At 33.1% G+C, this 26,659-nt stretch overlaps 1 protein-coding gene across 1 annotated transcript; it reads left to right on the forward strand.

The window, feature by feature from the left end:
- LOC124366036 (proton-coupled folate transporter-like) lies at positions 1–25,473 on the forward strand. The gene is made up of 6 exons (XM_046822241.1): positions 1–988; positions 19,782–19,883; positions 22,706–22,843; positions 23,286–23,369; positions 23,455–23,611; positions 25,217–25,473. Exons 1-6 carry the CDS (start codon positions 169–171, stop codon positions 25,281–25,283), a joined length of 1,368 nt encoding a protein of 455 aa, XP_046678197.1. The 5' UTR covers positions 1–168; the 3' UTR covers positions 25,284–25,473.
- The last annotated feature ends 1,186 nt before the right edge of the window (positions 25,474–26,659 follow it).

Raw genomic sequence — 26,659 nt, forward strand, 5'->3', positions numbered from 1 at the left:
CGTTACAAGCCAATACAATCCATAAAAGTAGGCTTAGCAAATTATTGTGGAAGTAAAATTAATTACAATATTAAGCTGAATTGTGGTAGATATGCAAGACTGAAATATTATTAGATAAAAGTACATCGGCCTGTGAGTTGACAGTTGGACTCTCTTAGAAGGAACACGATGTTGCCCAATATTTTGACTTTACTGCGTACTGTCACCTTGGAACCATCAATGATGCTGTACTACACTGCCTGTGCCATGACTTTTGTAAACGGGCAGAACTTGCTACTACAGAAGATATGTCACCCTGGCGATTCTCATCCTTCCACTGCGACTTGTCAGGACGAGGTACATGCCCAACAGTTGTCTACACAGATCCAGACGTGGAAACAAATCATCGTAGTGTTCGGACCAGTCTTTTTCGTCCTCTTCGCTGGTCCGTGGAGCGATAACCATGGCAAGCGAAGGAAGCCACTCTTGTACCTCCCTCTCTGTGGACAGATTCTTTCAGATCTCCTCTGCATCGTCAACGTCTACTTCTGGAGTTGGTCACCAGTAATCGCAGCCCTGTCGGACTCGATCCTTCCTTCCTTAACTGGCGGTCTTGCTTGTTTTCTAATCGGCGTGAACAGTTATGTATCCGATATAACTACAGACTCTTCCAGAACAATCCGATTGGGGCTTTGCACTGCAATTTACTTCCTCGGAACTACGCTGGGAGCGTTTATTTACGGATTGGTCGTTCACACCATTGGATTTTATGGTGTCTTCTCTGTTTGCGTTGTTCTAAATTTAGTAGCGCTTGTTTACCTGTATTTATTTGTGAGTGAAAACAAGTGTGATGGTGAGATCTGTGAATTAAACACATTGGAGGGCTTGCTTGATATGAGAAACATCGTTCAGTCGTTCAGGACAATTATCAGACCAAGGAAAGGCTGGAGAAGAGCTGTTATACTTATAATGATTGGAGTTGCACCTCTGACTATGGCTCCTTTGCAAGGTAAGATCAAATAGTTTTCACTGTAAATCTTAATTTGAAGTGTGTATGGATTGTAATATCTTTTCCTTGTTGTATAAATGATACTTCTGTCGAAAAATATTCCGAACAATTGCTAGCAGGTCGCTAATTAACTTATGCAAGCAGGGTGTTTACAACTGTAGGCTTATATAGTCAGGATAACTGAGCACTCTTAGTTACTAATTATGCATATGGAAGCATTTGACCTGATGTTTGTTCTGGTCATGGTCATAGAGGTTGGGATTTATTTTGGTTTTTTACAAATAAAACTAAATGCAATTATGAAACAAAATAGCTTAGATGCAACTGAAATTAACTAATACAATCAATCTCTGTATTTACAATAGGAAAACAATATTGCTTTATGAAATATAAAATTATCAATAATCTTTTCATTTATCTACTATAATAGAAGAAAGTAAAAGTCTCAGTAAACCTTTATTGCGTTATTTATCGTAGTATAGCTATAGAGAGACGTTTCCAACAGATTTTCAGTAAATATAATTAATTTTAATGTGGTCAACTACTTTTATACAGGTTGGCCAAGGGGTCTGAGTGCCCGGCCGAGGCTGTACTAGCCATCTGCGAAACATTGACCTTACCTACGCGCGTCATTTTGTGATTGATTTAAAAGAACTGGATTATTGAAACACCTTTTATTTCAATATCACCATTAGGCAACTGAAGAAATCAGTAATTAATCCAGTTCTTGCTTCTTGGGTTATGAGAAATTCCCCTAGAAAGGATGGATTCCAGGGGAAAGCCCAATCAATATTCTTGGAAAAGACGCTCCTCTTCCCCGGCCGCCCGTAAGGCTCCCGTCCGGCCCGCGCGCACAGATCGCTCAGCCCATCCGAAGTGTTGTGATTTCTAACTAAATAAATAGGCGAAATGTTTACAATAATGTATGTCATTACTATTGTAATTCGTGAATTCCTGAAATAACAAATAAAAATACCAATAATATCCTTATGTATAATGCAACATTCCTGTTCAGTGTTCTTAGAAGATCTGAGATATTTTATAATAGTTTCAATAGGCCTACATAGTAATTTCATACTTTGTTCTGATTAAAACTCAATTGTTCATAAACACAACAAATTATTCCAATTTAATACTTTTTAAATAATAATTAAACTAATAAATAGTTCAAAATTGTGTTCATACAATATCTTTTCAACCCTCCATAGAGTTTGCCTTCTAAACAAAATAAAATGTATTTTTCAAAGATATAAATTAATTCATTTAAAATAAGTATGATTTAATTGTAAAGATTTCTAATTACCAAAAATGTGGATGAAGATTTGCAATACAGAACTATAATATATTCACAGAGAGTATTAGTTGGCTATTTTGAATTTTTCTTAGTAATAAATAATACTCTTTCTTTTTTTTAACTTTTTCTCCAATCATTGTGCTGTGGTATTGGATCTTTCTTACTTTACAAAGTACTGTATAAGCACTTCACCTTGTTTTTCATAAAACCGGTACAGAAATGTTTCCTAAGATTGAAATCGGTTGTAAGCCACGCTAATTTTGGCGGAGGTCAAAATGGGAGGGTATCGAAAGGGTTAAGAACACTATTATTCATTTTTTCTCACATTTTATTTTTCCTACCTAGATACACTTAAAACCGCTTGTCAGAAACATAAATAACAGTTATAATAAGTAATAGTTATTGTCAGACAGCTGGATAAAGAGGTTGAACGGTACCACTTTAATGTTCTTTATAATATAAATTTATATTATATTATATCAAGAATCAAGAATAATTTATTTTCCTCAAATGTAAACAATAAAAAGCTTACAATAATTCCATTTTATACCAAAAATTTACCCACACAAAGGGAAAACAATAGGGCCTCAAAGGCAAGCCTGTTATGAGGTTCCTACATATTTAATAGCATAACCTGCTGTCATCAGAATTAAATAGTGGTATTGTACTCTTTAGATATAATCAGTGCAGTCTTAAATAACAATTTGTCTTTGTAAAACTCAAACTAGGCACATACAGATGAATACAATTTACATAACAATACAATACAAACAATTTATATAACAGATACAATGACCAAAAAACAATAAATAATACTTTTATCACCTAAGAAGTTATATTTAATTCAGCAGATCTTCTATGTTGCTTATGGTAAACAGCCATTTTAAAATGCCCTTCTTAAATTTGTTAAAACTTCTTACACTTTTTAAATCATATGGTAGCAAGTTGTACATTTTTGGTGCAATAAACATATAATTTTTTTTGTAAAAGGTTGTGAATGGTCTAGGGACATAAATATTTGTCCTACTTCTTAATCTACTTCTAAACATATTCAAATTTTTTTGGGGAATTACAAAAAAAATGTGTGTGTGTGTGTGTGTGTGTGTGTGTGTGTGTGTGTGTGTGTGTGTGTGTGTGTGATAATATGTTTATTTTTTTGGGGTATTTATTATATACTTTATAATATAAATTTATGTACTATTATATACGTTATATTATAACTTAGTTAGCTGACACTGATTTAAGATTTATTTATATGTCTGACAGATGGTTTTAAGTGAGTCATTCTAAGAAAAATATTATTTGAGAAAATAATTGTAGTTTTTTTATTCTAACTGGCTCTTGACTGCTGAACTATAAGTACGAGACTTTAAAAATAGCATCTTCCCTATTTTTTTTAATCAAAGAAAGATCATCTTGTAATGTTGTTGGTGGCACCATCCTGCTTATTAGATTTATGAAATGTGTATTTAATTAATTGCTTTCTACTATATGTTAATGATTAAATGTTACTACCTATTTTCCATTAATGACATTAAAACAGTGTTTATTGAAGACCTCTGAATTATTTTTGTTGATTACATTTAAAATGTAAACAGATAAAGAATTATTATATCCCCAGGTGAAGTTTGGCCAAAAAGGACCCCCCTGTGCTAGAATATAGGAAACAACACTCATCAATACAATAACAATAAGAAATAGAAAATAATAAAGTTTTATTATTTTTAATCTATTCAGTGAATGTTTAGGACTATTTTGCCATTGGAAAGACTCCCATCAGATACTGTCTGGTAGAAAAAGTTCTCATAAGTTAACATTTTATTTTAAAGTGAGTGGAAATGTATTCTTTTATTTGAAGGAACTCACATACAATTGTACTTAACATCAAAATAGTAATGTGTAGGATAATCACAAAAACCACTACTATATCAAATATGTAATAGGTTTAAGTCACTTTGCTATTACACTCTGAGAAATATAATAATAGTGTATTTTAGTTATAGTATAGAAAGTAGTTTTATATTTTTTATATTCAGTTGACTGTTTTTATTTGTTAGAAAAAAGGAATTTTTAACACTTTTATTTAAAACTCGTGCAAAATGGCACTATTCAATTTGCTCACATTTTAACTTTCCTTTGTGTAAAAAAGACAACTGTCCTTGTCCTTTCAATACATCCTACATACCTGACAATAATAGAGATTAGACTGCAGTCAAAAAACACTATTCTCAAGGCTATCAGGAAGATATGTGGAGTGATTATACCTCGTTACGCTAAGTGTCGGTCTTCACTCCATTTTCATATTGAACAGCCAGATATGATAAGGGGATCACTTACATTTAAATTGACACACTATTCAATGGAATGACAAGTGTGTTGACGGAATTACATTGTCAGTTTACATTGTCTGTTGTTGATGCTTTAACTTATTGTCTTCGCTCTGAAAACTTTCAACAATCAGAATCTGTTGCTTCTGTTGGCGCCTGCATTTTTGAAAAATCAGTTCCTACCACATCAATTTGTCAAGACAAGGTGGATTCTCAGGAATGGGTCACCTAAATCCAGACATGAAAGCAGGTGTTCACCCTTTTTGGCCAGTTCCGTTTTTGGGTTTCAGGAGTGACAATCACAAAAAGCAAAGAAAACCCCTTATTTAAACCCCTTGTGTTTTGCCTCTCCGTGGGCACCTTATCTTTAACCTTCTTAGTACCTCCAATGTCTTTTTTTGGGAAGGGTCTCCAGAAATTGTGAACTAAAGAATTTTCCAGACATTTACCATTGTCAGTTGCAAAAAATAATCAGTATCACTAAGTTTTGAGATCTGCAATCTGATCTTTTCCTCAGGTGGAAGAGATCTAGGTTAAACTAAACAGCTTTGTGATACGCATAAGTCAGGATTAACAACAACCATCTTGTATCTCAAATCCATTGACACGATCTCTAAAACGTGCACTTAATGAAAACGAAATACCAACTATCAAAACTGGACTAAAGAATACAGGTTTGCAATAGGTCTGCACTGAATTAATTATTAAATGACTAACAGTTACCCGCGATTCCAAATGCAATTTTCAAAATGGTAAGTCATAGCTTTCTCAGTGAAAGCATTTAAGATGTAATATGACAGAGTCCTACAATTCTTTTAAACTTAAGTAGACATGTCATGTACATATTATTTCAGTATCCATGGTTGAGAGATTCAAAACGTAAATAAAATTTTGATTGGTTCTATTTTAGGTTTTGTTGTATGAATATAAACACAAGTCTAAAACATAATTCAATAAGGTAAATGTGTCAAATTCCATCTTTTTAGATTAATTTTCTATCTAAGGTATTTCAAGTCATATAGTTGTGTTTGGCTTATGCCCTGATCAAGAAAATATATACCAACAAAATCTGACTTCGATTAAAAGACGTCTACTTTTGGCTATTTTAATTTACTATCTGTCTAAGATTTTTCAAATGCTACAGTGATGGTTTACTATTTGTCCTGATAAAGAAATTAATACAACTTTAATACAACATTAATACAAATTAATGTGCAAATTAAAAGGAACTGCGGACTAAAAAAGTCAGATACAACCAATTAAATTCACTTCCATCAATTTATTCATGGTTCCACAGTTGAGTTTATGTTGTTGCTCTAACCAAGAAAATAAACACATATGTGGGTTTTGAAAACCAATAGATTTAAAAGCGTTTATTTGTGGTCTGCATTGTTTCTGGAGCTAAAACAAAATATTGATTTTGACCCTGATCAAGAAAATATGTGTATAGATAAGGTTAAAAAGACTACTATAGTTGAATTGAAATGCATCTATTTCTGTCGCTTGTATTTTGCTTCTGATACAAGGGGAAGAGTGTGCCATCCCTTGGCTCTTTCTTTGACTGCAGTTAAATTGTTAACAACTGGTTTTGATAACCTTATGTACAAAATATTCACAGCTTTTTCCATCAAGGTGAGTTTTGAGTGTTTAAATATTATTTTCAATGCATTAGATTTGTCACTGGTTCAATCTAAAATACAAATTTAATAGTACCTTTGTCTTTTCGATTTGTATAACAATATTGATTAAAGTGTGTAATTATTCAATATTTTCTAAAATTTAAATATAAACAAATGTTTTTGCCACTTTGGTCAACTTTAGCTGAAAGTGTCAACAGCTGTTTAGGGTCAGTTAACTTTGGATTATGTGTTGTAAATATTATTATATTTATTATTTTCCATAATTAATAAATATTTTGAGAAACTTTTCCAATGTTTCTCACATTTTAAACCTTCCTTTGACATCTAAAAATATTTAAAAACCAAAATTAGCCAAATCGGTCCAGCCATAATCAATTTTTAGTGAGACTAACAATAGTCATTAAATTTTTGTATATAAAGATGATTTCCAGGACAGAAACAATATGGCGACAAAAAGGAAACAGGATTGAGCCTTTTTTTATTTGTTAATTATTGATTAAATTCCCAATACCATACTGTGAATCTGCATTGGTTTATTACAAATCTCTAATTTGTTTGATACTTAGGTGTCCTTGTTAGCTCAGAATTGTAATTTATCAGAATTGGTAATCAAAATCAATTTGCATAATTTCCAGAAATCAATTCTTCCAGCTATTAAGGCTGGCATTTTGTTTCTCATCAGATCCAATAGCCACATATCCAACATTACAACAGAAAAATCAAGAACTGTTTCTCTTGGAATATGTATTGCATTATTTATTTTAACTCCCATCGGAGCTTTTCTCTTCATACTGATTCCAAAAATAGTAGCCTTTCTAAGTGTTTTCAGTCTCTGCGTAGTTATAAATGTTGTGGCCCCTTGTGTATCTGATGTTTTAAAATAAGAAAATAAAGCTAAGAAATCCCCAAAACAATAATTGGAACAGTTTAATAATTAAATAATTGAGAATGATTGCTCTTCTGGAGTCGAAACTCAATGTCTGAAATGGTGTTATTGACATGGATATTCCCTGACAATTGTTGAAAGTGGTGTTTAAATCTAGATCAAGATTTCTTAGAACTGTAGTAAAATTGTTGGTTTAATTGCTTCAGTTAACAATGCAAAGGTAGCCTATCTGTAATTGTGTTAAATAGATTGATAGACTGAATTGTTTTAAAGTTTTGTACCTATGTATTTTATTCTATCAACATAAAAGTGGACAAAACTGTATACTATGGTCTATGGAATGTTATATGCAAGGATAGTGTCAATGGAGACTGCTAAAATTAATAATGTGGTCACAACTAGAAAATCAATCAGATTAAAATTGACTTCGGAGAGAATTGGTAAAACTGGGCAATTTGACACTTCACTTGGAGGAGCTGTGATTTATATGAAACAGGTGAACTGTAACTTGCAGCAACTTGATTATGGAATTTTAGTTACTTCCTGTTCTCTAAACATGTTTTTGTTAGTGCAATATATTTTTAAAGGATTACTGAGTTTTTGAGTTTATAGTTAATGTGTGTGTATGATAAACATTATCTAATGAGAAATATAGAAAAATACAAACATAGCATATTAATAAAATCTTACTGTCGGTTTTGTTGAATACGTTTATTTAATTGTTTACTGATGAATTTATGATAAAATGTGTCATATTTAATTCAATAGAAAGCAAAATCATATGCCACAGGATGGGGAAAAATGTTGTCTACTGAAACTGTTTTAGTATTTAAAACAGAAGACTAAATGATACTTAAAAGAGTACTAAGATTGATACATGATTCAAAACAAAGTTAGTAGTTAGTTATGCAATGCAATGAAACTTTTCGAAACTTTGTTATATTGATTAAATGAACAACATATGGTTAATAAATTGTTCTATACAAAGTGCATAGTATTTTTGGTTTAAATAATTCATAGAGCCACAAGAGTCAAAGTTGTGAGAAACACAGTTTTAGTCCTAGAGCTTGGGCTCTTCAGGATTAAAACTAGAATTCTTTTGTTTACAAATTCAATAAAAGAAAAGCAAAATTAAACTATCATTTTATTTTTTAATGGTATTGCTTCCATAAAACATTGCCATTGTATAAGTTATAAATAATAATCTTTAACTATTTTTAATTGGATATTCTAAAATAAACTGAAGTTAACATTTTGTAAGACCATCAGAATAATTTATGTTCTTAGCTAAGTATATTAAAGGTTTTAGATATTATTAAAAATTGCATTATTAATCTTAATACAGCTTAATTATCTTGTTAAAATAGTGTCCATTAGTGCTCAGATGTATAAACATAATACAGTGTAGTAATTTTGAAACAGACAGATATTTATAAATATTTATATTTATCCATGTGTGTATTATGTGAATGAATATGAAAATATTCTTAATCTCTTTTCAAAACACAAATGTCTGAAATATTCTATAATACTGCCATTGGAAAAAATTAATTTACTCATTACTATTTTGTTAATATTTTAAACTAACGTTATTAAGTATTATAATATAATTCATCAAAACATTAGAAGTATAAGGATAAATTTTGACCTATTCATTGTAGACTTGATTGCTAAAGGTAACATACCGGATATAATTATACTATCTGAAATGTGGATAAATTCTAATGAAATAAATTTATACGAAATTCCTGACTTTATAATGATAGCATAATGATGCAATAATGATTATAGAGCGGGTGGTGTAGCTATTTATGTACCTAAAGAACGGCATAAGTGTAAATACAACTGAGGTGCATTTAACGACAGCTGATGCAGTAGGTATAATTATAACACTCTTCAATACAGATATCCATATTTTAGCGCTATATAGATTGCAATTTTTATCAGTGGACTCTTTTATTACTGATTTAACATCTTATTTGAGGGATTGTAGTAAAACTAAGAACATGTTAATTGTAGGGGATTTAAATATTAATATTTTAGAGAACACAGTTGCAACAGACAGTTATAAAATGGTAATGGCGGTAAATGGTTTTGAATGTCTGTTAAATGATCCAACGAGAATAACAGCAGATACAGCAACATGCATCGATCATGTCTTTGCGAGGGTTTCACGTGTAGACATGATGTCTGTGGAGGCAGACGTTGAGCATACAGGCATAACTGACCACTCTTTAGTACGCGTGTGTATGGGAGTGTGTGAGAGTGAGGCTAGAGGCGGTGGCGGTGGCCTTGCCTCCCCCGCCCCCGCCCTGGCTTATAGAACTGATTGCGATAAGCTCAATCGTCTGTTGGTCTGTGCGGACTGGGCTGATGTGTATCGCCAATCAGATGCGTCATCTGCTTTCGATTGTTTCTTTCACACTTTCGTTTGTTTTATTTCTCAATGTAAAATCCCTATACAGAATCAAACTAAGAATAAGAAACTTAAGCCTTGGATAAATGAATCACTCTGCTTAAAAATAAAGAGAAGGAATTTACTTTTTAAAATTTTAAAGACACCCGAGTAACGAAAAATTAAATAAATATTACTTAATATTTAGGAATGATTTGCAAAAGGAAATTAGAAAAGTAAAAAACGAATATTATTTTAATAAATTTGATAAATGTAAGGGTAATTCTAGAGCTACTTGGAATATTGTTAATGAAGTAACTGAGCAAAAGAAAGAAAATAATAGGATAGTGTGTTTAGAGGTGGGCGATAGGATTGAACAAGACTGTAGAATAGTGGCAAATGAATTTAATTCTTATTTTCTCAATATAGTAGACAATCTCGATTTAGGCAGTACTCCGCCTATTGGGTTCTCTTCGCTGATATTGAAAGACTATTTTCCGGTAACCAATCAACTGAGTTCAATAATTATCTGTCCCGTCTTACCACAGAATGTTGAAAGTGTAATAAAATCTCTAAAAAATAATACAGCTCCAGGAATTGATGGAATTATTTCTTTTTTATTAAAACAGGTTTATTGTAATATATTACAAATTCTAACTTATTTAATTAATTTAAGTTTTCAGACTGGGGTTTTTCCTGAGCGTCTGAAAACTGCAGTAGTCATACCCATATACAAAACAGGCTCGAATAAAAAATGCAGCAACTTCAGGCCTATATCTTTGCTTTCATGTTTTTCTAAAGTATACAAAAAAACTATGAAGCAAAGATTGGTTAAGTTTTTAGAAAACAACAATTTTTTTAGCATGAATCAATTTGGTTTCAGGGAAGGGATGAATACTGAAAGTGCTGTGTCAAATTTTATAGGTGATATCTATAATGGAATCAATGAAAACAAATGTGTCTGCGGGTTGTTTTTAGATATAAGAAAGGCTTTCGACACTGTTGATCATGGTATTCTGTTAGACAAATTGTATAAAAGTGGGATAAGGGGTGTTTGTCTGAATTTTTTTTTTTTTTTTTTTTTTTTTTCCTTCTGAGGGAAGAGGACACTTTGTCCCTTTGTGCCTTCAGTGCAGCCCTGACTATCAGAAAGTATTAGGTATAATAATCCTTTTGTCCCCAACTGTGTGAGTCTTCTAGAAACATGAATCTATTGCCATGACCTCCGCCTGAAAAACTGAGGCATGTCTTCCTAGGGGCACAGCCATGTCAACTCCAGGTCCATGTATTCCATATCCTGCCCTTAGAGTCTAGGACGTGAAACCATCGTTGTAAAAACTTCAGGACTCCTTTTTTAGGGTAGGCCTCCCTTTTAATCCATTCCTCTCTACTTCCGATAGAGGACCGTATATGGTTTTTCAAAGGAGTATTTCTTAACCATAGTATCAGATACTTTGGTTAGCATTTTCAGCCTCAGGAAAATTTTCCAATATCTTCATGTGACCTTCTAGGGAGGTAGCATTTTATTACCTTTGTTCCTAGAAGCTTCATTGCGCTCATCACAGCCTGTTCTCATCACTTCCTGGCCAAGAGGAGTATAACCCAGAACCGCTTCCATTGCTAGTGTTGGGCAGGAGCTCATTGCTCCCGTGATGCTTAAGCAAGCTAACCTCTGGAGACTCTGTAGCCTTTCTTGCATCTGTTGTTTTGTTCGACCTTCGGGGCCACCACACTAGAGCAGCATATGTGACCATTGGTTTTACTATGGTTTCATAAATCCCAATATATCATTTTGGGTTTAAGTCCCCATTTAAATCCAAAGAGTCTCTTACAGGCCCCAAGGGCCATTATTGCTTTGGATGTCTTGTTTCTAATATGGGAGTTCCAAGTGAGCTTCTCATCCAGGATTAAACCCAGATACTTCACTTCTTTTGTTTGGTTAATGCTGATTCCCTCCAGGGACCGGTTTTGCTAGCTGGAATTTCCTTTTCCTGGTAAAGGTAATCATATTAGTTTTTGATGGGTTGATCCGCAGACCTTCCCCATGACACCAGTTGCTTATGAAGTTCAGTTCTGTTTGTATTAGGCGTTCCAGCCTGCCTATGTTTTTCCCTTTAATCATAAGCACTAGGTCCGTCCGCATAGCATAGTAGCCTTATCCCCTCTTCTCTGCTTTTCTTAGGAGATCATCCACTACCATCGCCCACAGGAGAGTGGAGATAAGACTCCCCCCTGGGGGCAGCCTCTTTGGGCCGTGATCGCAGCCGATTCATCCCCGTACTTGGCTTTCACCTGTCTGCTTTTTAGGAGGGCTACTATCCATTTGACTACGTCTGGGGAAACTCCAAAACGTTCCATCGCAGTCTTCATGGATTGATATGCTACTCGGTCGAAAGCTCCTTTTCAATGTCCATAAAGACGCTGACTAGGGCTTCCTTTTTTCGAAGGTATTCTCCACCTCTCTCACTAAACTGTGGAGAGCAGTGGTGGTTGATTTTCCTTCTATGTATGCGTGTTGTGTGGGGACTAAGTGGGTGTTCCAGTAATATTACGTCCCTTATGTGTCTATTTATTATTTTTTCCATAGTTTTCACCATGAAGGAGGTTAGGCTTATGGGTCTGTACGAACTGGGTTTTGTTTGGATCCCTGTCATTTTTTCGCAAGAACACCACTAGTGCTATCCTCCAGTTCTTTGGTATATATCCTAGGGCGAAACTGCTTCTAAATAGAATGCTAAGGGTATTTAATAGAATATCCAGCCCCTCTTGAAGAAGGGCTGGAAAAATTCCATCCGCCCCAGGATATTTAAATGGCTTGAACGATCTTATCGCCCATTTAATTCTTTTGTGTGTGAATAGTCTGTTAGACAACTGTCTGGCTTTTGCCACCTCCCGACTGGATCCCCCCCCATATAGAGAATAAGTATCCTCATTACGAGTTAGCTGACCCCCCGGGAAGTGTGTCTCCAGAAGTAGTTCTAAGGTCTCCTTCCTGTTTCATTGTTAGGTCTCCATTGTCCTTTACTAGAGTCCCCATAGGATTTGTATGCTCCGTTTGGAGAGTTTTTTGAAGCCTGGATTGCCTCGGGAAGACTGTTAATATTTTTGCAGAAATTCCTCCAGGTTCTTCTTTTATTCGTTCTAAGTTCTTTTTTATATTCATTTTGGGGCCTGTAGATAAGGGTTTGTCTTAAATGGTTCAGGAGTTATTTACTAGAAACATAACAGTGTGTTAAAATAAATTCGTACATCAGTGAAATGGATATAAAAGGCAAGGGGTTCCTCAGGGCTCTGTTCTGGGAGCAACCCTTTTCATAATTTATATAAATGATCTATGTAATGCCAGATTTCAAGGAAAAGTTACATCATATGCCGATGACACTGCCCTTTGCTATGTTGGTAGAAGTTGGGATCTGGTTCAATCGTCAATGCAAAACGATCTTAAGGCAATTCAATGGTGGTTTACCTATAATAATATGCTGTTAAGTGCAGAGAAAACCAAGTACGTAAATTTTAATGTAAAGAAGAACATTATTTTTCATATTAATCTGGAATATAAGTAAGCTAACTGTCTTATTTACCAGGGAGTTTGTGGGACAGGTAAATGTGCTGTTGTGGAAAGAGCGGAATACATTAAGTATTTAGGAATTCATCTTGACGAAAGAATAAACTGGAAAATTCATATTAATAAATTAAAAAACAATTTAAACAATATTTTGAGATACTTTTATTTTTACGAGAAATGTGTAATGAAACATTGTTACGAATGTTAGCCTATATTTTGCTTTGGTCCAAAGTAGATTAGAATATGGAATAGTTTTTTGGGGAGGGACATATTTTTCAAACATTAAGCCATTATACATTCTGCAAAAACATTTCATAAGATTAATATCCTTTAAAAATAGAACTGAGTTTTCACGTCCTCTTTTTGAACATTTAAAAATACTTCCATTACAGTACATGTTTGTCTACAATGTAATGAAACTTTTCTATAAAAAGAATGGTAGCATGCCTCGTGATAATAATGCATACAAGCATAGACTTAGGAATAGAAATGCATTTTTTGTCCCAAAACCTTGTACAACCTTTTTTACGAAATCCTACATTTTTGTTGCACCTAGGATTTATAATAAATTACCGGAGAGTATTAAAACTTCTAAAAATGTAAATATATTCGTAAAAAGACTTTAAAATTGGTTATTTAGTATAAAAGAGATTAAAACACTGCTAGAGATTCCTGGATGAGTAAATTAAAGTTGTAGTAGCAAAAATTGCAGCAGGGTATTGTTATTTTTAAAATTGTTCGATTTCTTATATTTCAATATTCGTAGTAGCTGTATTAATATTATTTTATTGTTATATGTATATATGTATGTATGTGTGTACCTATGTATGTACATATGGATATGTGTGTGAATGTATATTTTACAAGGAGTTATTTTATTTTACATTATATGGCACAATTTAACCATATTAAATAGATGCGTGTTTTGTTTTGATTGCTTATGAGTGAGAAGTTTAATTTTATGTTTTTGTAATTCTGAAGCTGGATTCTTGTAAACCATTTGTAAAAATACATTGATGGAACCTCAAAACAGGCTTAGCCTCGGAGGCCCTATTATTTCCTCATATATATTAATGTCATATTTTTATTTTGTTTTAAAACTATAAATTAAACTGGCATTTAATTGAATTTAAGTTTATTTTTAAGTAGGACTTATGTAGCCTAAAAAACCTGGCAACAAGACATTTGAGTTTTAGTTTTAGTTTTGAATTTTTTCTATGTAATAATGAATAACTTGTAAATGTTTATTGTATTTTGAGAAAATAAATATATTCTATTCTATTCTAAAGAAAGTAAATATTCAAGAAAAGGTAAGACTGTTGCGTCTTCACTTTTTGAGCACCAATGACTTTAATCCGTACCTACCATTCTTTTACACAAGTGGTATATAATTGATAGTAATAAGGGAAAATTGTCTAAGGAAAAAATTACCAAACCCATATTTGTGTAAAATTTCTTTTTCATTATAAAGTTATTGTCATGGTTACTAAAAATCAAACAATTATATTTTGTCAAATTGTAGTCTAATGTTTCCATTCTAGTTTATACCATTTTAATTGTCTTATTTTTTATTACTCATAAAAATACACAATAGTTTTAGTGGCAATGGTAGGATATTAGTCATTAAAGTTGGTGGTTTTTTGGAATATTTGCAATGTCAGCTGCATTCTTTGAAAATTTATGTTGGTTTGACCAAAGGTTCAGAGGTACTTTCTTTGTTTCATGAGTAATATTGACACAAGAAGGGCAGGTTCTTACGAGTGATTCAATATCCTTGTCCATATTCCTCTTAGATCAAGCCAGTGCCTTCATCTTGACTATGCCATGGAGAGTTTATGTTTATTAAAGTTCTTGTAATACATACTGCAATAAAGACTACCGAATAACAACCCACTGACTTTCCAAAATCACACTTGTAGAGTAAATATTCCACAGAGTCTTCCAGTTTTTAGTTCCTTCATAAATGTTGATTTATACCTATCCTAATGTCCTTAGAGTCGGACGGTCGCTGGACCTTCCGTCTCATTCGAGAGCTTCAATTCTGGATAGATCATGGCCACGGGGAGATAGATTTCTACCTGTGTCAGTTCCTGACGGGGCACGGTTACTTTAGGAAGTACCTCTACAGGATGGGAAAAGTCAGGTCGCCTCGGTGTGCTTACTGTACATGTCCTTAGAGCAATGGGTTTTGTTTTGTAGAACTGAGAAAATTAGTTGAATTCTCTTGAATAATGAGGAGCATGTATTCTTGCTTCAGTTTCACTGGCGATTGTGAGAAGGAATCAGCTACTTGATTTGAGATTTAGCACAATACTTTATTGTGTAATGAAACTGGTGTAGTAACCACCTATATAAAGGCCAAAGCACTAACTCATTCATTCAACACCAACTCTTCAATTTACGAATGTCATAGATAGTAAAAATTTGAAACACATGTACCTCATGGACTGAAATGGAAAAAAAACTAAAGCATGTACATGAAGATTAACTGTCATACTTAGGGCTTGAAAAGGGGTTGCAACTTCTAGATCTATATTTTGTTTTCCAACTTCTTGTTTTCCTAGAAAATTGAACACATATGTGTATTATCTCCTTAAAAAACTACAGGCACCGGAAATACCTAAGACTGAAAGTTGATTACAATGGATGGAAGTAGTCACTTTTTGATCGAAGTAAACTCTTCAGACCTTTATATGTATATATTTATTTCTTGATCAGTACAAGACAAACACTAAAACGGCAACAGCAATACGCACTATAGATCAGAAGTAGATTGCAATGTCCGTAAAAGCCTTTTTAACTGAAGAAGACTTAAACTTATATATCTGTATATGTTCTTGATTGAAGCAACAATGCAAACGCTTCTACATCATCCAGAATTACTAAGACCAAAAGAACATCACAAGTGCTGAAAGTAGACACTTTTTGACTAATGTGAGCCTCTCAGATCTAGTATAGACATATTTTTTTCTTGGAACCAATGCAAAATCTACTACAGCATGTGAATAGTAATTAATTCGACCGAAAATGCTTCTTCACATACTAAACCTGAAATAAGAACTTATGGAAATTGTGTTTAACCTTTGATCATTTTAATAATGAACACTGACATAATATTTATCTTAAATACGGTACCTTATGTAGAATCTAGGAGCATTGGAAAAAAGGGTTTATCGTACTATCACTAGTATAAACAAATTCAACATTTTCCAATATATAATTTTTATTCTGTGCAAGGCCTTTCTGAATCAAAGATTCTAGCAGAATATTATTCTTTGCTTCAAACTAACTAAAACCTAATGTGTTTATTTTTAAATGTTTCGATTGTTGTTTTTCATTTTGTATGTAAATGTCCATTTCAATTGCTACTGAGAACTGTTGTTATCTGATGTTCTCTGTTGGTTGAACATATTAATCAGGGCTTTTTGGGATTTGGTATGGGTACACTTCTGGACTGCGCCCGGAGCCTGGTGGACTTATTGCCGAGCCGCTAGTGGGTACTCCAGCTTGCACTACCCTGACACTGGGATCTGCTCCTAGCCGTGCCGCCTTACACCTACCACTACCGCACCGCGGATCCGCTCTTCCGCGCCACGGTCTGGACCGGACGTAGTAGACCTTTTGTGTTGTGACTCCCAGTTGGTGAGTACAGACTTGGATTATTTCACAGAGTGCTCTTATGGATTAGTGAGTCGGACGCGGACTGATGTCTAATTCTGGACCAGGAGCCTTTGTATTGTGGAAGGAGCCCTTAAAATTTGGTTCAACGCTACCCTCCAGACGTTAACTGCACACCTTAGTGCATTATAGTGTATCTTTAGTATATTTACTTGTGTCGTCTATTATTTACATGTCTAGGCCATTTATTGCATGTGTTTATTGTATTTATTTATGTATGTTGAATGTTGTTTTGAGGAAGTGGAGCGCTCCCTACCATAAATAGAGTTCATTTAGCCATTTGTAATTCTCTCTAATAAGTGGTAACATTGTATCTTCGCTATATTTGTTGTTGATTATTTTCTGTCTAAAGCATTTACTTACTGTAAGGCTGGATTACTTGTGATAATGTCATACAATTCCTGCACATAAATAATTAGTTTAATTGTAAACATTTGAGTGTTTTGTTTCTTTTGTTCAGTCCTAGTAACTGGATTTAGATAACCTCGCATAAGTATTAGGGGTCTATATTTAACCTTATATTCAGAATATTTCAATACAACTATCTGTGTAGTCCAAAGGCCTGGTTGACAAAAAAAAAAAATAGCTTTAGTGTATGGTAGTAGGGAGCCTGATTGGTACTTTCCTTGGAGCAGGAGTACTCTTCCTTGTTGGAGCCCTGCCTGTTACCTGTCCTACAACAAGGTGGCGCCCTTTCCCTCATCGAGCAACCTTAAAGAAGAAGAAGTACTAATCGTAGGTTACCCTTTACCCTTACGGCGCGCTGTCAAGGACCACCCCCTTTCTCCACTGAGTGATACCGGACATTTGCACAATTCCCCTAGGGGAGAACGTTGCAAAATGCACGTGTGAAGTGCCTGATGATGGAATCTTTGATTCAGAAAGACCTTGCACAGAATAAAAATTATATATTGGAAAATGTTGAATTTGTTTATACTAGTGATAGTACGATAAACGGTACCTTATGTTGACTTCCAATTTAAATTATTGGAGGGTTTCATCGTATTCTTTCATAAAGATTACGGTCTGAGAATTCTGACCTAAAAAGTCCAAGTGATAAATTTATTGTTGGAGCTATTCATTAAAAATATTATGGAATGTTGCAGAGAAATTTGTGTATTTTGTAGGTACTCTTGTACACTGTTTCACTGTCCATCTTCAGGATATGTTTGTTATGCCATTAAAAAGTATATGCCTATTATATATCTGTTATTCAATATGAAATTGTGTGCGAAGCCTCAGGTAACTGCTAGTAATGTACGAGATGATCAATCTCAGATTTTGTTTTGGATTAATGTGGATTTATTTCAACCTATATAAATAGTGACAGATGAAAATATAGCTGTAACCTCGTTATCCAAATGACAAATTTTGTTCAGCTGATGTCAGTTTCAATGTACCGTACCCTCAATGTTATGACTCAAAATATCTGAAAATTCCTACGCACTAGCATTGGATTCTAAGGCCAGAAGTAATTTTTGTAATTATATGACTAGCACTTCTTTTTCCAGCAATTCTTCTTTTATTGCCTGGATTACTTGTGCACACGTACCAAAGTAATATGAACAAGGATATCAAGTCTATGGTTAGAACCTGTCTTGCTTGTATCAACCATGAAGCAGAGAAAGTGCCTTTAAACTCTTGCAAGAAACTAACAGAGATTCTGCAAAGAATATGGAATGCTGACTTTGCGGGACCAATTGAAGGAAAAATTTCTCATTGTTGTTGATGCTACACCAAATGAGTAGCTGAAGTATCCTTAAAATAGTGATGTTGATGACTACTATCTCATCTCGACATAAAATGCATCGTATTCCTATTGTTATGGAGGTTGACAATGCTTCCTTATTCATGCCAGAAGAGTTTGAATCTTTCTATCAAACATCAGGAAATGAACATTGGACATAGGCTTCAAAAATCTGAGAGAACAGAGCAAACAATTAAAAGAATACTCATTGTGCTCTTGGCAGAAAATCTTAAACAAGTGAGCAAGAAAAGTTGTCACATTTTGTTTCAATACTGGAACACTCAAGTAAGTGATGGAAAATCTCTTGTGGAACTTTTTGTTAGACAAACTTTGCATTCTAAATAAAATATTCCGAAAACAACCGATACATTGAAAACAGAACCTCTCTTGAGAAAAATAAGAGAGTCGGATATTGGATAATTTTTTCTATGCAAACGTCACAATAAACCAGACAGATTGAAAGTTGGAAAATTTTTCAAGAGATTTGGATGAATTAAAAATGGTATGGTAGATTAAACAGTAGTATTCAGATAAGAGAAATGTCAATTAATTAAAATACTTTGCTAGTTAGATCGACATGATGATGTGTCATAAAACAAATTAAAGAAGAATACAGTACTAAAATAGTTCTTTGTTTAAGGTTTGTTATCGAAGATGGATTATTTCAAAGGATAATAGGATTTAGGACATAAGGCATTCTTATGTCTTTGTTACTACAATAGTGACATTTAATTTTCCATCGGTTCAATTGACTCCAACTGAGTAGACCTACACCACCAATTCAAAAAAGACACATTCACTGATTCCGATCCTACACCTATATTCAGATAACCTAATTGGATGACAATCTCAAACTAGATCAACTAACCAAACGTGAAAATATACTATGGTCTTTAATGAGAAAAACCAGTTCAACATTTGAATTTGTAAAGACATTTTATACTAAAATCCCTGTAAATCATCACAGTATCGTGTGCTGTGTTGTGTGCACACTGTGTAATATCATTTGTTGTTATAATGTTGTCATGGTTACTTCCGCAGATTTATAAATGACTTAATGATGTGTTAGTTGTTATAAGCAGTTACAGGTATAAATTCATTGTGGTATTTAAATTGTCATCCTTAACAGATTTTATTGTCTGATAAACATATTTTTGCAATTATTTAAATCTTATTCCTTGATGGAATTGATAATCACACTACTGACAACAATATTTACAATAAATCCATGATGATTTATACAGACATTGTATTTTTCTAGGTGAATACACTGTGTTGTACTACTTTTTGAGATACAATTACCAATGGGATGAGGCTGACTATGGGTTTTACTCTGCTTACAAATTCATCATTATTTTCTTTGGTATGTATCTTTTAACAGTATTCTTAGCTTGTAATTTGCCAAAATGTATGCTTGCTTGCATTCCAATGAAGTTAACTTCAACACTTCTATTTTTGGTAATAAAATAATTAACTTATCAGTTTAATGATATAATCAATACCCGTACACATTCAAAAACATTTTAGTTTTTTTCATTATTTTCATTGGTTGTTTAAATAAAAATTAGTACTTTCTAATTGGACATTTATATATTCTAAAAGTACACAATTACAAAAACTCGTAAGTGTTTGTTTGAATATTTAAGTTTTGCTAGAATAAATGTAAACACAATAGGAAACTTTAAAAAATTTAGCAAAAAAAGCGGTATGAAATTTTTTTAAGCTTAATATAAGAAAAAACCATTTATTGAAACTAATATAATCAAAGGCAAAACCATAAAAGTCAGGATCCATCACTACAGCTATAATTGGAAACTCCAACACATCTTTTTTCATTAGTGAATACTTTGAAAATTTTAATTATAGAACTAGATGCCATAAAAACTCCATGGCAGACATGTAGATTATTATATGACTAATTATTGTGTATTAAATTTTAGACTAACTTAGTTCAGACTAATTGAATCAAGGATAGAATTTTATGTGATAATACACTTTATTGATAATAAACTGATAAATACATGAACATGCATGATTTTTCTGGAAGGAAAATCGTGATACTTTCCAGCCTGATTATATTAATTGACCTAGGGTTGAGTCAAAAGTAAAACTATTTTTATACTAAGGTTATTTTTTAATGGGCTGGTAAGAGTAAGTAAATTAAAGCAAATATATACAACAATATAGACAATATAGCAGTATAGAGAAATAAGGAGCACTATTTAAATCTGGTTAATTTTCAATCAAAATGGGAATGTCTTTGAATTTAGATGGGATTCTACATCTTACAACAATTATTCTACATTCATTTTATAAAGATATAATTTTGAGTTGCACATTATGTTAAGCTATATTTCTTTGTTTTTCCGTAAAAAGCAGAGCCTGTCCTATTTTTAGGTCAACAATACTGAAAAAAGTGTTGCAGTCTTTATTTCATGAGGTTTTATTGAGATTAACTGATAATAGAATAATAAAAGATACTGTACACAATTGCAGGGCGATTAGCATAAAATGAAGAGAATTATTTTTAAATTGAGGTGGGTTTACAATACCTTATTTCAGAGGACTATTACAGCATTCTACTCCTATTACTAATATGAGTTCGATTCCACACCTTCGAGAACTGGAAACATCCTGGGAGAGCGATCAAAGGGTTGAAGAGATGTTAGCACTGAGAGCATGACTAAACAAATGAGGACCACAACAGCTGCTGTAGTCATGCACAGAAGTCTTCCAATGAGTCTTTGTAGCAAAACTTGCAAAATTCACTGTTTAAAAGGAGTGAAATATTTTTAAACCTGAAAATCACACTTACATGAAAGGGGTTTGAAAATTGTAACACTGTTGATTAAATTGTAAAGGGAGAATACTGTTCTTACAAGAGGGAACCTATTCATACCACCTAATATAGTGGGTTTAGTAATTGCTTATAGCAGATTCATGATAGCTGGACATCTGTTAAGGACTAAGTGGTGGCTTCAGTATACCTATTTATTTGCAGGTATTGCTCTCTATTGGGGTACAAAATGTCTGAACCTATTTTTCTCTCACTCTGTTTTCCTATGAGGAAAGCGTTACTATTGGCTCAAACTAATTTTTATTAAATTAAATATATATATATATATATATATATCTATATATATATATATATCGTATGGGGGACAAAGGCAGCTATCCATAAATAAATAAATTAAAAATTACAATTATTGTAATTTTGCACAAATGGGGGGTGAAGTTGTTCGCGTCCGTAGCTTGCTACACGTGCTCCCTGGGTAACGCTAAACGAACAGCAATTTTTGGTAGCTGGACCGTCATTCTTGTGATCTCCCAGTTATGGCAGCTATCGAAGATTAAATTAAATAACATTAAGTTAATTAAATCAATTACAATTTTTCTAATTTAGTGAAATATTTTTAAACCTGGAAATCACACTTACATGGCTAGCCAAAATATATTAACATTATTTAGTGAATAATCCCGTCATAAATAGAATTTAAACCTGCAGTATCCTAACTCAGATCCACAATCTGACGCTTTAGTCTGTGGCCACCAGCTCTCCCAAAGATTTACCATTCTGATAAGCATGGTGGTTGATTAAAATTTTTTATCTATATATTTCTGGAAACGCAAACTGCAAGAGGTTTGGAATCCTGAGGCCTCAGGAACCTAAAATTTAAATCAGCTAATTCTCTTGTGTCTTCAGTCTCTTAGTTTTACAAGTTTTCTGAGTTCTCTTACAAGAAACTTTTTCCTTATAGGCTGGCTGTACTGTTGGCCATCCTGATTATCCATCTTAATGCTTTTTAACTTTCCATTAATTTTATAGGGTATTCAGAAAAATTTCAATCTATGTAGTACTTTATCGCTTAATATTTAGACAGTATACACTTTATGCTGTGATAAAAAAATAAGGACAAGGGCATTAGGTTTATCATTGATTTTCCAGTAAAATTCTGAAGATCATTTTACTTCAGCCTTTTCTTGATTTACTGATATTGCGTACTATCTATTATTATGTAGGATTTAGAATCCCTCCTAGGATTTTAGGCTTGGGATGATTTCCCATTAATTTTTACTCAGCTGATCTGTCAAACATATGGATGTGCATATATATATATTACATGAAATATTTATTATTACATTAATTAATAAATATACCTTCTTGTATAAGCATCTATCAAACAGGAACGCTGGTGACACTGGGGGTATTCTCTCGGCTGCTGAGTATCCCAGATGCAGTGATCGGTGTGATATCTTGTGTCACCCTCATCATCGCATCTCTGGGCTACACGTTCTCTACTGCTGCGTGGGAAATGTTCCTTTGTAAGCAACTTAAACATGCTTTCTCTTGCTTATAAATACATTTTAGAGATTGCAATTCTGAGGTTATTTTTCACTAAGTCACGTTTAGATCTTTATTCACATTTTACTACCTTTGCTTGCTTTAAAATCTGTATTTTTTATTCACTTATCGAATATGGATAGTCTTTTGTTGGTAATAATTTGTTATTTACAATTGGGTCTTTCTCTCATGTTCATGAACAGGTTGAATTTTAATAAGCAATTATTTAAAATTAGATGTCAATATTTTGTAATATTGCATTTATTTTCATATTCGTGCTTTTACTTAAAAAGAAATCCTTGTTACTTCCAATTGGTATATATAAAGGATATATGAAACCTCAAAAACTTTCTCGGCTACCATTACTTTTAACTTTTAAATATATATTCTGGTTTTTATTTTGTTGTCATTAATTGTTTACAGATTCAGTTGTGGATTTTACTCATGGAGCTGGACTTGCCGTAGTCGCTTCAATTGTCTCTAAGAGTGTAGACCACACAGAATTAGGTACTTTTTCAACTAATTTAACTATTAATTGTTTTTTAACTAGAGGTGTGGATTTATAATATTTTTTAAATGCTTTCTGTATCAGGTCAGGTGAACGGCATTTTGGGCGTGGCAGATGCTCTGTTTCCACTCATCAACCTTCCACTCTACTCACAAGTGTACAATCACACTTTCGTCAACATGCCAGGAGCTTTCTTCCTCCTTAGTGCCATTTATGGAGCAATTGCTCTTGTTATATTCGGGTAAGTATGGGAGTTCTGTAAGAGTGTTTAGTAATCTAAAAAATGTATATAGATTTCTCTTATCAAATAATTTAACCCAACCAAATTACTTATGAGTGATAAAAATACAAAAAAGACTTTTTAGAACGATTTTTAAGATGGAAGTTATTGCTAAGCATTTGAAATATAGTAGAAATAAATTTGAACTAAAATTGATTAGGACAAATGTTTTGACCTAATAACTGAAATATATTTTTTTTTGTTTCTGAGAGATGGGTAAAAACTTAATTATAAAAGATTGCTCCTTATACCTTTACCTAGCATACACACAAAATCTTATAAGAACCAATTAAATTTTATAAAGTCCATTCCTCTTACTCCTGTCATACGTAATAGATGAGCACAAAAAGTCACTTTGTATAAACACACAATTAATTTTTTGTGAAATTGATAGGTGAATTTTCCTTATGTTTTGGATCTCTTCAGATGAACATGACTCTAGAATCTAGGAGTCAAGTCTGTGACAGCGTTTGATTCACTAAGAGGAAGGTGAACAGCCCTAAGGATATCAGAGAACAGGAGCCATCAAATCTGATGGGCTTCTGTAAAAGTCTCAGATTCTGAGGTCCTAAACTTTACGTAAGGGAGGTGCAAAGGTCCTTTTAGGACTACGTGCGGAGACTTTTGTCTCTTTTCGTCTAGACAAAAAAAGAGGAAGATGAACTGTAGCTAAACACAATATTCACATTAAACTGTTTGGTTAGAAGCGGTTCACTTACCTACCATATACCCCAGACTCGCTGCACTAGGCTAGGCCCATATAGCCCCATCGACTGTCAATTGTTTTTGCACATAACCTTTTGCATGAGCTTTTGCAGTAAGCATTTCAAATATGATAAAAAACTCACTAAATGGACTACAGGAGGTGGCTGTCTTTACAAGTGGGGTGTTTCTTTGCAGATTTAGATAAGCCCCCCACCAGTGGCGTAGCTACCTGGGGTGGCACCCTGTGTGGAAGTTGGTTGTGTCACCCCATTAAAAGTAAAAAGTGTGAGTACAAGTGGCGAATCCCCCACGACAGCATCAGGCTCTTTTGCGGGAATCCCCGAATTATACATAGAGCTGAGCTAGTGCTAGTGGAGGAATCCCCACAAAAGAAATTTTTGTGCTAGCTAATTTTTTGTTTATTTGTACATTGCGGCCCACCCCCGCCACCCCCCCCCTTTGCTACACCACTGCCCCCCACCCACTGTAAAATGTATTTGAACAAAGGTGAAACTTTGTAGAAATATAGTTTAACATACAATATTTTATGTAAAATTCAGATTATCTTAAAATACTTATGTTGTGTTACAATTTTAAAACATTACTTAGTTCCCAGAAGGGTGAATTATGTTATAAAGATAATATAATGCCCATTCTCTATCCATTAAAAATATAAGAAAGTGATATCAAAGTTTAAACATTTTAAAATATGGTTTCTAGTTAAATATTCATAAAAATATTTTTACAGCTCTAAATTTGATATGTATAAGAGTGTGTTAACACCTTCCCTACAGTTTACTAAGGCCGTCATGTGAAGTCAATAAAATTGTGTTGTACTCAAACATTTTCTGTTGTTTGCAGAGTGGTGTATTTTATACAAAGAATGCAGCATTCACAAGAAACTTTCCAGGAAAGCTCAAAACTTTGAAATCCCTAAAAGATTTTAAAATAAATGAATACCAATGATTTTTGCTGAATTAACTCAAATTTCCATCAGAAGTGCTCATCTAAAACAAGAGGCTGTTGTCGAAAGAGAGTGGTGTTGAACAGATATAATTTTAAATGAAATTTACTTATTTAATGTTATGGTAAACATTTTATAAAGAAATCAAAATATTTACAAGTAAAAGCAGTTGTTTTCATTACTTTTAGAAAATATTTAAAGTTTATTAATTAACCTTTAGAATAATTGGTATTATATACTTGTGATTAAAAAAGTTAAGCAATGTACATTTTAAAAATAAAATATAAACCAATTCATTGGTATTTATTAACTAATACTGGCTAATAGACACTTTTGCTTGCTAAGAACTGAACTTTCTTAAAAAAGCTTTAGGTATAATGAGATGGTCTTGTTCATTTAATATACCTAGTTAACAAATTTTATCCAAAGGTTTTACCAACAATTTTTCACAATTAAGCAAGAATATTTTTACGAACTACAACACACTACAGTCTAGAGTATAGTATTGTTCTGAAATTTTCAACACATTCACCATGTCATAGAACAGTTGTTTAACTACAAGGAGGATAAGAGGATAGAACCATAGAACCCCTAAGGGCAAAATGGAAACGGATAGACAGACAAAAGTTAAGGTTTCTAGTCCCTTGAATTATACGCTTTGCTATCGCTCAACCAATTATTGATATATCTACACATTATGCTTTCAGTTTGACTGACATATGCGCCTGCAACTTACTGACTGCCACCTTGTAAACGTGACTGTACATAAATAGCCTATGTATGGTAAGAAGGCTAAACACAATATACAAAGTATTTGAAATATACTTTGTAAATGATTAAATGGATTCAAATAGAAAAAAATCCTTTAACTCTAGAGTTCTTGTAACTATTTTTCAAGCGTTTGTCTGTCTGTTTTTGATTTTCATTAAATATTCATGACTAGAGAACTGGTTGGATTATAGTGTTGTAGTTTGGAATGGATATCACTATTATAAAACAATCTTCTAAAAATTAATTTTTCTGGTTTCAATCCAAAACGTCAATTGTATAAAATCTGTAATGCCTGATTTCTCGGAACTCAATGTAAGTAAAGAATTGCCAAGAAACAAGAATCAAACCAAAAGAAACATAATATTTATTACTTTTTAATAAGTGTATGCTGAACAATAAATGTTGGTTGTGGTTCCGTATGGAATGTTGTAACTCATTTAAGTATTTACTCAGCGACCGTAGACGCTGTTGTGAGTCTAGTCGAACAGATGGTAGAGGGTCACAATTGCACACTAAATGTGTTTCTCGACTTATCACAAGCATTTGACTTGTTGGCTATAAAAGATTAC

The sequence above is a fragment of the Homalodisca vitripennis genome, chromosome 7, assembly GCF_021130785.1.
Source record: "Homalodisca vitripennis isolate AUS2020 chromosome 7, UT_GWSS_2.1, whole genome shotgun sequence".
Lineage (NCBI taxonomy): Eukaryota > Metazoa > Arthropoda > Insecta > Hemiptera > Cicadellidae > Homalodisca > Homalodisca vitripennis.

Excerpts from the sequence above, each read along its gene's own strand:
- LOC124366036 (XM_046822241.1), top strand. The coding sequence starts at position 169 with ATGTTGCCCAATATTTTGACTTTACTGCGTACTGTCACCTTGGAACCA. Across the intron at positions 19,884-22,705 it reads ATTCATCATTATTTTCTTTG|GAACGCTGGTGACACTGGGG; the intron begins GTATGTATCTTT and ends TCTATCAAACAG. Across the intron at positions 23,612-25,216 it reads ATTGCTCTTGTTATATTCGG|AGTGGTGTATTTTATACAAA; the intron begins GTAAGTATGGGA and ends TGTTGTTTGCAG.